Genomic DNA, 11,025 nt, shown 5'->3' with positions numbered 1-11,025 from the left:
TAACAATTCAAATCCTTAGTGTTGTTGAAGCTTCGAGAGCAAACACCACAAATATCGTGCCTCTAATGGTTCACACCCAACACTAACAAGAAGACAAGAGAGGAGAGAGGACGAGAAGAGTTGAGAATTTCGACTATCCTTCTTAGGGTTAGAGTGGACGAAATTCACAAGGTGTAGAGGTTTATTTATAGTTTAGATAAGATGCCATGGATAACCCTAATTTAATTATAATATTATTAATTCAAATTTGGTAATTATCTATCTCCTTAATTATCTTAGAGGATATTCTAGGAACCCTAGAAACATCCTCCAAAATTATCCACCAGCTTTGGGGAAGGTTCTAAAACCCTTTGTTCAACTATTGAATAATTGCACTTTAGCTCCATGTACTTTTAATTAATATCTTTAATCCCGAAATTAGTTCCAAATCAATTTCTGATTAAATATTAATTAAATAATATGATTTCTAATTAATATATTATTTTCATAATACATTAATAAATCATTTATTTCAATTTATTAACCAAATAATAAATTCATCATCTCTCTCCAAAAGTCATGCTGTCTAGTTGTTAGTTTTGAGGGCAACCCAAAAGGATTGTGCTACTATCAATTCAAGTATATACCAATTATAATTATGGGTCTAGAAACCTAATCCAATAGTCTCCCACTTGGATAAGTCTAATAACTATAGTTGCTAGTATAACTTCAAAAACTGATTAACACATTGTAGCTCTCAAAACCGTTGCCGAACTTTGACCCAGTCAGTTACATGTCCTAAGATAAGAGATAAAATATTTCTCCATTCTATGAGATTTCATATGGAAATGTGACATGGATTATAATCAATCTCTCTGTCCAAGATTTTTGTTTCCCGATTTTTGATTTATGACAATTGAAATCAGACTACCAATTAAAAACATCAATTCAGTCCAGGCTTGGCCAAGCACCTTAGATGTCGAAATCAAATCATCGAGGGGCCCACAGATATCGATTTTACCTTTAGGGCAAAAGGAACGGATAAACTCCGACTTATATGCTTGCACTATTCACTCATTAGATCATACACAACAATACAATTTATAACATCAAGTTACTGATGCGTTTACATATTATCAATGCACAACTGACTTGTAAACAACAACTTATATATCTCGGTTTCAAGAATATAAGATATTATCATCTCAAAATTACTCGTGATAAAATCCATGAAGTAATTCTCTGAGCGTAAGTTTATCCAATACTTAAAATCCAAATTCTCCAAGTACTCATGAACATTGCAGCAAAACTATTGCTATGTTTAATCCCTATAGACAATCTACAATTCAATTCATGATAGTCTTAATTCACTACTTACTTCCAAAAGTATAATTGACTGTGGATGTTTGAATAATCCAATTATTCGAGAAGTAAAACATGCCAAGTGAAACACAATAATAACCTAATTAACTATGGTCTCAAAACTATTGAATATAAATAAAACCGTTATTATTTAATCACCATATTAACTAAAATTTATTTATTGTATAATGTTTCGAATAATAAACTAAACACTTGAGTTAAACATCAAGCATGCCATGTAATAAACATGCATACTATGTTTCTCGACGGTCCGTCCTTTGTGAACAGATCGAATGGACATTATTCCAATGATGCTTATTTCAAAATCCCAAATTATAATTAGAATGTGTAAGAATTCCAAATTCTTGTCGCTTCTAAATGTGTTAGAATTCGAACTTTCATGCAATATCCTTTGGTGATGTCGAGGCTTCAGAGTCACAGATACTTTTCCAAAGATATTAAAAAATGTTTCGTTGAAACTTTATTACTTAAAACACTTTCATGGTAACGAAGTCTCAAATTCAAGATACAATTCTTGAACACCTTTTTGCATTAAGGTTCCTAACTCACGTGTAAATTCTAATCGTTAACTCCTACTATGGAAACATTTCCATATTCCCATGTGACCATCAATTTTGATCAATAATCATCCGAATCTAAAGCATGTTACTATGGTCCTTCCAACCAGTACTATATTGTCAATTATCCACAAGCAACTAATCCTTTGGTATAACACCAGAATGTTCTTGGAAGTTGTTTAACAACTTTAGTTACACAAATTTCTAGTCCTTTTTCCTCTCAATACCCTAGGTATTTGGAAAAATTAGAACAAGTGAATATTATAGCATATGTAAACAATCCTATATTTGAAGTATATGGGACTCAATACGTAATGTCTTACATAAAGCCTGATATCTAATCAACCTCTTGCTATAATATTTCTATATATTGAATTTCCTATGTTAAATCATTTCAGCACGGTATTCATATATGTCAAAGACTAAGTTTTATTAAAACTTCAATCTAAACTTTTATATTTGAAATGAAGTATAAGTTCTCTCTCCCCTAAGCTTATCATAGGAAAACAATTCCAAAATTCTCAACTTGCAAACTTGAAAACTTTGTTTCCTACGAATAGTATTGCCAACTTGCAACACTTATCATAACAATTACACTTCCACTAGCATAACAATTATGCTTCTTTCTGCATAACAATTATGCTCCCATTAGCTTTGAAATGTACCCAGAAATTAACTGGACTTCCAGAAATCAATACTTTTTTACTTTCTTACTAAAGTGCACATTTATGATACATAATGCTTCGATAAATCTTTAACTAGAATTATCAAGCTCGTACACATTCATTAGATAGCATATATGTGTGTTTAAACCATTTAAGAACTTATAGATATAAGTCCTAAACGTTCAAACTATTTCTTACCATTTCTCACAATTCGAACTATGAAAAGGGATGACGTACTCATATTGAGAATGCAATTATCACAACCTCTAACCTTAATGATATTAATCAGATTTAAAATCTACTAGCGAAAGTGTTTCCTTATAATCATTTTCACGAATTAGAGCAAAACCTTTTGCCATCTACATTTTATGGTGTATTCATTCCCATCCATGTGAATTTATCAATTCCAACCTACAATCATAAGATAAGGTTGAGGATAAAACCAAAATCAATTTTAGTTTTTCCTTTCATGGACCGAACATTCTTGTCTTAATTTCTTGCCCTCTGGTATCACGAGGGCCTACCAGTGCTTCCGTGTTGTCAAGTAGTCACCCATATTGACCAATGTAGTATCACTGAATAACATGCTCTGCCTTTTGTAGTTGAATGAGAACCATAGAACTCATAAGCATTGCCAACAGAATAGGAAGGTGCACAGAAACAAGAATGTGTCAACTAAACACGATAGGTTATCAACCTCAGGTCATGTGCTAGTGATAACTAAAAGGTTTATTCTTGACTGACTCCTGAAATTCTTCCAGATCAATAAGACTCCCAATGACTTCTTGACATATAAGTTTCTCTCTCAAGGAGCATTCCTTGATGAGCAAAACAAATATTCAAAAGTTAGTGTGGATTCTTGTCAAGAAAACACTTCATTGAATTGGTCTTAGTTCATCCTTTGTTTTTAAATCCAGAAACATCACAAATACCAACTCAAAACATGCCAGAGTAAGAAAATATTATTACTCCACATTTTATGAGGTGTTGTAAACCTACTTAATACGAAACAAGCTTAAAGATATGATTTATAGTTACTAGAGTATGGCTCTAAAACTTGATTGGAAACGAAATATGACTCATCTTTCGATTGAACCATTTCAACAATTTTTTATTCCTCTTCTTATTCAAAAAGTTGTACCAAGATGTTCTTCGATGATCAATTTGTGACATGGTTTTAAGATGATCATAAAATATGATACTAAAGTACTCTCCTTTCCTTTCAGATTGGAGAAACCTTTATCTTTTTGCCTAATAGATTCTTCTTATTCATTCTATTACACTTTAAAAACTTTTCATGGTGTTAGAATTATGCTTACGCTTATAAACACAACCATATTTATTGAATCATCTAGTAAACCATGACGAATAGACTTATCGTCATTTGTGGTGGATCTAAATAGTCCATATCATTGTGTACTAGATTCTTTAGTCTCTCACTTGATTCACATAAACATGTGATCAATAAATTAGTCATAATCTTCCAACGATCAAGATTCCCATACATAACACTATTCAATTTGCATGACTCCAAGTTTCTATCTAATTGAAACTTGGGTGATGAGAATTCCTTTTCACTTGGTTAATCATGACATTACCACAAACAATATAATTATGAATCAAATCCGCTTTTAACATTGATAATAATAGAAATGTAACAACCAATTTTCATACATGCCATTACAAGGAAATACGAAGTAAACTAGATAAATCAAAAATTCACTTTTATTGATAATAAGCGGAAATATTTTGTTCATACAATGCAAAATATGAAAACAATGTCTCTAGAAATTTCCTAAGATGTATATTAAGTCATCATAACTCCTAAGAAGCGCTTCCAAAATCTGTTCATCGAACCATGTGATCGAAATCCATCTTTCTCGATCAAATTCAACTCACTCTTCTTAAGCTTCCTTCTTTCTCTTAGATTGTACAAAACATCAAAATGTGATCATCACATCATGTATTAAGAATATATGAATAGGAACTTATTAAAATAATGGAGTTAGATAATGGATGTACCTGAAATCGAGTCATATGACTTAACTTTTACCATCTTTAAGATCTTTCAGGTAGTCTAGACATCTTCATAACTAATGCCCCTCCAATTGGCAGTAGAAACATATGGACCTTTTAGGATTAGCACATGGAACTATCTCATAACTAGTATTTCTCTTTACCATATGGTCAAACATTTTGACCTTGGCCGATCCCTTTCCATTGGGAAGAGAAACCTTTTCTGGACTACCATTGTTGCCATTGTCACTATCCATGGAAATTTAGGAGATAGATCCTTCAAACACTTTTTCTTGACTTGTGCTCTTATGCATTTCTGCTTTAGCAACAATCAACATATGTGTCAGATCATTTAGGTTCACGTTGTGGTCAGTCATATAGTAGTCTTTAATGAACTGACTATATGATTCAGGAAGCGAAAGTAGAACCAAGTCAATGACCAGCTCCCTTGGGAAAATGACACCCAACATCCCCAATCTGTCAATGTGCGATTTGATTTTCAGAATATGCGCACACACAGACTTTCCATCATGATGTTTACATGCCAATAGGGCTTGAGTGACTTCATATTTCTCAACTTGAAGGAAACATGACTTAGGGAGAGTCACTGGAGGAGGAGGATGAAGAGTTGAAGAAGTATGACCTCCATTTCCACCATTGCTAGAAGGAGGGAATATTCTTTCACCTTGACCAGAATGTGGAAGGTCATTCTCGGAAGGAAAAATATTTCCATTCTCGGAAGGAAAAATATTTCCAGAAGAACGAGGAAGACCATTATTGTCTAAACTTGACATCTATAATAGGAGAATAAAGAATTCAAGTTAGTTGATTTTAATCCTTAGTTATTAACCCATAAATTTATATTAAGGCTAGGATCCATATTTTTGATTCGAACTTTGAAGAGGGATGTCGTAATCAAATTCAAATCTATTTTAGGTAGGTAAACTTTTACCAATTTCAATATTATGAAATTCCTAGATCTTTTGAAATTCATTGAACTATTAAATGACATGTTTAATCTCGATTATTCTCTCACTTTGTGACTGGGATGTCGAGGATCATAAACGAAATGTGAATAACCATGCATATTAGCTTGGTAGACTCGATGTCATTTATCATCTAATCAATGTGCTGGTTAGCCACACACGCTCCATTAACCAATGATAATTTATGAGATACCCATTGCCACCCTTTATTAGTCCACATTAGTGTGCCATTTAACCACACACACCACTAATAGCTTATATAAAGTGCAATGTGCAATTTCATCGATTAGCATTAAATTCACATTTTTCCTAAAGTAACAAAGATTGAGAATTTTATAAAAACATTTAGTCACTTTATTAATTCAGTTAGACTTATTTATGAGAATTATTTGTCCTATCAAACACGTTCGGCTAACGACCCTCTACCAATCAAGGAAGCGGTGGGTGAGAGTTGACACCTATTCAACTACCATTTTATAGGCATTTCCTTATACTCCCATTATAGATCGGCCTCGTGAATGAGGCGTACTAACGGTTCGACTGACTTGTCTTATACATATAGTAAATATTAAATATTTAATTTGACATATAGTATAAGGTGTATTTTAAACATTTCAAAATACTAGGTTTAATTACTAAATTTCAAAAATTAAAACAGTTGTAATTTAAATTTAACATTAAACCAAATGATTTAATAATTATTTATTAATTAAACATTTTATTAATTTATTAAATCAATTTTAGAATTATCAATTAGATTAATCAACATAATTTAGCCTAATCCATTCCCCTAATTATTTTCGAAAATATGGGAGGGATCCACAAAATCTAGCAATTAGCTAGTTAAACAAGTAATAATATAATTACAAAAAGTAAGAAATTTCTATCATATCTAATAGTTTTTGAAAATATGGAAGGGATCAAACAAATATTGCAATTATCTAGTTAATCAAATAAGAAGATAATTGCCAAAATTAAGAAATCCCTACCAAAAACCTAATTTCCAAAATTTGGTAAATTTTAGGGAGAAAGGCAAGGATTTCAAATCCTTGCCATGATTTCGAAAAATTATAGGGTTAGGAAACCCTAAAATCTAAATCTTGTAGGCCAATGGAAATGGTTACAACCCTTTTCCAAATTTTCGAAATCTAGGGTTAGGAAACCTTAAATTTTGAAAACCCTAAGTCTAAAGGGTTTAATTGCCATAAACCCTAATTGATCAACTACAAACGACTTGCAATCAAATTCAATAGAAAACAAGCCAAGGCTCTGATACCACTGATGGGTTATGAGCATAACAAGCAATCCTATGTATGCATGACACCTAATTGTCCCGATCTATGTTTTGTCTAATTTAACATACAAGTATTTGAACATCAATTAGGAAACCTTAGGAATTCAATATAATTTTCGAAATTCATATTCAGGGTTAGAAAAAGAATACATTTTACTGTATATAGTATTAACAATTCAAATCCTTAGTGTTGTTGAAGCTTCGAAAGCAAGCACCGAAAATTGCGTGCCTCTAATGGTTCACACCCAGCACTAGCAAGATGATGAATGAGGAGAGAGGAGGAGAAGACGTGAGGATTTCGACTATCCTTCTTAGGGTTAGAGCGATCGAAAATCACAAGGTGTAGAGGTTTATTTATAATGTAGATAAGATGTCATAGATAACCCTAATTTGAATATAATATTATTAATTCAAATTTGTTAATTATCCACCTCCTTAATTATCTTAGAGGATATTCTAGGAACCCTAAAAATACCCTCCAAAACCGTCCACCACATTTGGGGAAGGTTCTGGAACCCTTTGTTCATCTATTAAAAAATTGCACTTTAGCCCATGCACTTTTAATTAATTCATTTAATCCCGAAATTAGTTTCAAATTAATTTCTGATTAAATATTAATTAAATAATACGATTTCTAATTAATATATTATTTTAATAACACATTAATAAATCCTTTATTTCAACTTATTAATGAAATAATAAATTCATCATCTCTCTCCAAAAATCATCCTGTCTAATTGTTAGTTTTGAGGACAACCCAAAAGGACTATGCTACTATCAATTCAAGTATATACCAATTATAGTTATGGGTTTAGATATATAATCCAACAATAACCACATAACTACCTTATAACCTTTGGATTAAATAACCGTTGATCTGGTACCGTCAACAACATTCTCAAGCAATGTAGCGGTGTTGATTAGTACAACAATATACAAATGTGAGAAGTAATGTATGATATCTAATCCATATGGATTTTACTTAATGCATAATCATCACAAATCGATTTTATCGATTCAATTTCATTAAATTAAATTCCACTTTTTATGATTCATGTTCTATTTCTTCAAAATCTCTCTAGATTTCCATTAATTTGTGAGTTTTTATATTCTTGTTCATAATCTTTTCAGAACGACATAACCTTGAATTCCAAAATAAGGAATGGTAATCGAATTTTCTCAGTCATTATGATAATCTGGACTGTTCTTAGGGATCGATTCCAACAGTGATCTATAGTTTGCTTTATGAAGTTCCTATAGCTTAATTAGGCGCTAAGTTCTTCCTTCTTTTTGTAGCAAAGAGCTCATGTATCAACTTGTTCTGCAAGGATTTGGTTACTTCAGTACAATACAGTTAAGTGAGTATGATCCATTGCAAGAATTAATAATCCTAGCATTAAATTAAGAAGATTTGGATTCCCAAGGCATTAAAAATGATGATTTCAAATAAAAGATTGCTCAAGTAAGTTTATCAGTTTTAGGTTTCTACTGTTTAATCAACAAAGTAATGTAACCCAAGATCATATACATTTTGATTCATTACCTAAGCTCTATTTATGATCATTTAATTACATGGTACACAGAAGTATGTTAAGCTAGTAAGTGAGAAGGCTTTACAATCTTGATGTTCAAAGACAAGTTGTGGTGAGTATGGAATCACTAGAAGCTTTGGAGCTCATTTGTAGTGGACAAAACAATTTTTAACATATGTTCATATATGACATACACGAACATATGTTCATATATGACATATACAAACTTATGTTAAAATACAAGATCTTATGTTCATATGTTCATATATGAACGTATGTTCATATATGACATACACGAATATATGTGCATATATGACATATATGAACTTATGTTAAAATACAAGATCTTATGTTCATATGTTTATATATGAACATATGTTTTTATATGACATATATAAACTTATGTTAAAATGAAAGACTTATAACTCATCTTCTTATTTACTTTTATTATTATTATTATTATTATTATTATTATTATTATTATTATTATTATTATCGTTTTCTTCATTTTTATCCTACGTATAAATTTATATTCATATATAAACATATTTTCATATATAAACATATGTTCTTACATAAACATAAATATATACAAAGGATAAACATATGTTCATATATAAACATATGATCTATATGAACAATAAATATATACATAGGATAAACATATTAAACATATGTTCATATACATAGGATAAACATATTAAACATATGTTCATATATAAACATATGATCTATATGAACATATATTAATGTATTTGTTTTGCTGTATGTGTTGGGACATTTAAAAATAAACGACAACGTAATTCTTCATAGTAAACATGTATGCATGAAATCGACTCAGCCGATATCTTATGGATCTTTTTAAGCGTGATGATAATAAAGTTCGAGACCACCAACGTATGTATTTTCTTTTGTTTACGGTTCTCTTTTATAAAACAATACTAATGAAACGGGCATAAACTATAGTTTTCTAAAGTAACTTGATCATTGGTAGGAAAATATCTTCCCAACCACTTTTTTACATCTATAATCACCATGGAAAAGACAACCATGCATCTTAAAGACCGAACACCAGACATAACCATTTACGCACCAATTATATTCAGCCAAGTCATTTCACCCAACAAAATGGATTTATATTTCATTGGCATAGATTGATTTTCTATATATAAAAAAAGTATGTCATTTTCAGTTCAAATAGTATTAATGAATCAAATAGTAAAAACTAGAAGATTAGCTAAAACAGAAACGAGTTGAACGATTCGATTAAAAATATTTTATAACATGTCAGTTTTGGTGTATTAAAGAATAAAATGTTATTTTATTGATCGCTTCTATAAGTATTTTTAAATATATTAATTATTTATATAATTTAAATAAACTTTTTTTTATATTTTTTTTTTATGTATTTTTGGCTGATTTCGTTGATAAATTTACATATTCTGTATTCCTTCCGTACGCTGTAATCACAGCTTAAAACAGCACGATCCTAAAGAGTAAAGACATTAGACAAGTGATCAAGTTTTGTGAATAAATTTTAAAAGTCAGTTTAAAAAAAAAAAACATCTATTATTTGTAACATAAACGTCAAGGAGCAAAAAAAGTGTTACAGAATAAAGAAATTGAACTACAACAAGAAAAGAAACACCAAGAACTTATCGGAGTAGACCCCATTTGTTATAATTAGGTGACGGCGACAGCAACGGCGACGGCGGTTGAACGGCAGCTCTTTTCTTTTGTTGTTTCAAGTCGTTATAAAAATTCTTAATGAATTCCTCCGCTGCCTTATCCACCTGAAGAGTGTCCTCCTCCGTGTTATTCACCGGAAAAGGCGAGTCTGTCACCCGTAGCTGCCGTACATTCTGATTTCCTCCAAACCCCAGCAGCGTCAACGGCGATTTTTCTGGCTCTACCATCGTCGCCGCTTCGTAATTATTTAAAATATCGAACACCCTTTTGACATTATCAACACTTAAGTTATGATCCTTATGTGACCGCCGGTATAACGCACCGTGGTGGTGGTTGCTGGCGAAGTAATGGTGGCGGTTGTTTTTACGTTTAGAGTGAAAAAGAGGGGTGTCACTGCAACTGAATTCGTATTCACGAGGAGAGATGAAGGTGGCACGGATGTTGTTGGGGCGGCAGGTGAGGGCGGAGGAGAGTGTTTGGTGTTCAAGAAGGAGGTTTCCGATAGCCTTTCCGGCGATCTTGGTGGATCTTTTTAGCATCATTTGGAATTCAAGCCATGGTATGTTTTTTGATAAGCCTCTTTTTACCATGTAGAGAATTGCTCTTATTATACCCCAGAGCTTTTTGGCCATTAACGGCGCCGTTTGTTCGATCTCCATAGTTGAGAGAGAGAGAGAGAGAGAAGGGTAGGGAGAGAGATATAGAAGGGGTGTATATATAAGTCATCTTAAAGGAAAAGAAACACAAAATAACTATTAATTCAACGATATATGAATTATAAATGTTAACTTTATTATGGACATAATTAATACATTGATCCTATAAATAATAAAATTTGGGACGTTTTTGTCATTGATAGTGAAATTAAATATTTAGATTTAGATGAAAATCTATAATTATGTGTTATCTGAAATTGTGCTAATC

At 31.5% G+C, this 11,025-nt stretch overlaps 1 protein-coding gene across 1 annotated transcript; it reads right to left on the bottom strand.

The window, feature by feature from the left end:
- Positions 1–9,960: 9,960 nt before the first annotated feature.
- Positions 9,961–10,781, bottom strand: LOC144997447 (uncharacterized). Its single transcript, XM_078957357.1, has one exon. It carries the CDS (start codon positions 10,758–10,760, stop codon positions 10,068–10,070), a length of 693 nt encoding a protein of 230 aa, XP_078813483.1. The 5' UTR covers positions 10,761–10,781; the 3' UTR covers positions 9,961–10,067.
- Between the last annotated feature and the right edge of the window lie 244 nt (positions 10,782–11,025).

Source organism: Lactuca saligna, chromosome 5 (genome assembly GCF_052625555.1).
Source record: "Lactuca saligna cultivar CGN05327 chromosome 5, ASM5262555v1, whole genome shotgun sequence".
In the NCBI taxonomy this organism is placed as follows: Eukaryota; Viridiplantae; Streptophyta; class Magnoliopsida; order Asterales; family Asteraceae; genus Lactuca; species Lactuca saligna.
Note: the sequence above shows the minus strand (reverse complement) of the source record. Positions and strands in the feature narration are given on the sequence as shown.

What these genes read in the sequence shown, in the direction of transcription:
- LOC144997447 (XM_078957357.1), bottom strand. Translation starts at nt 10,760, where the DNA reads ATGGAGATCGAACAAACGGCGCCGTTAATGGCCAAAAAGCTCTGGGGT.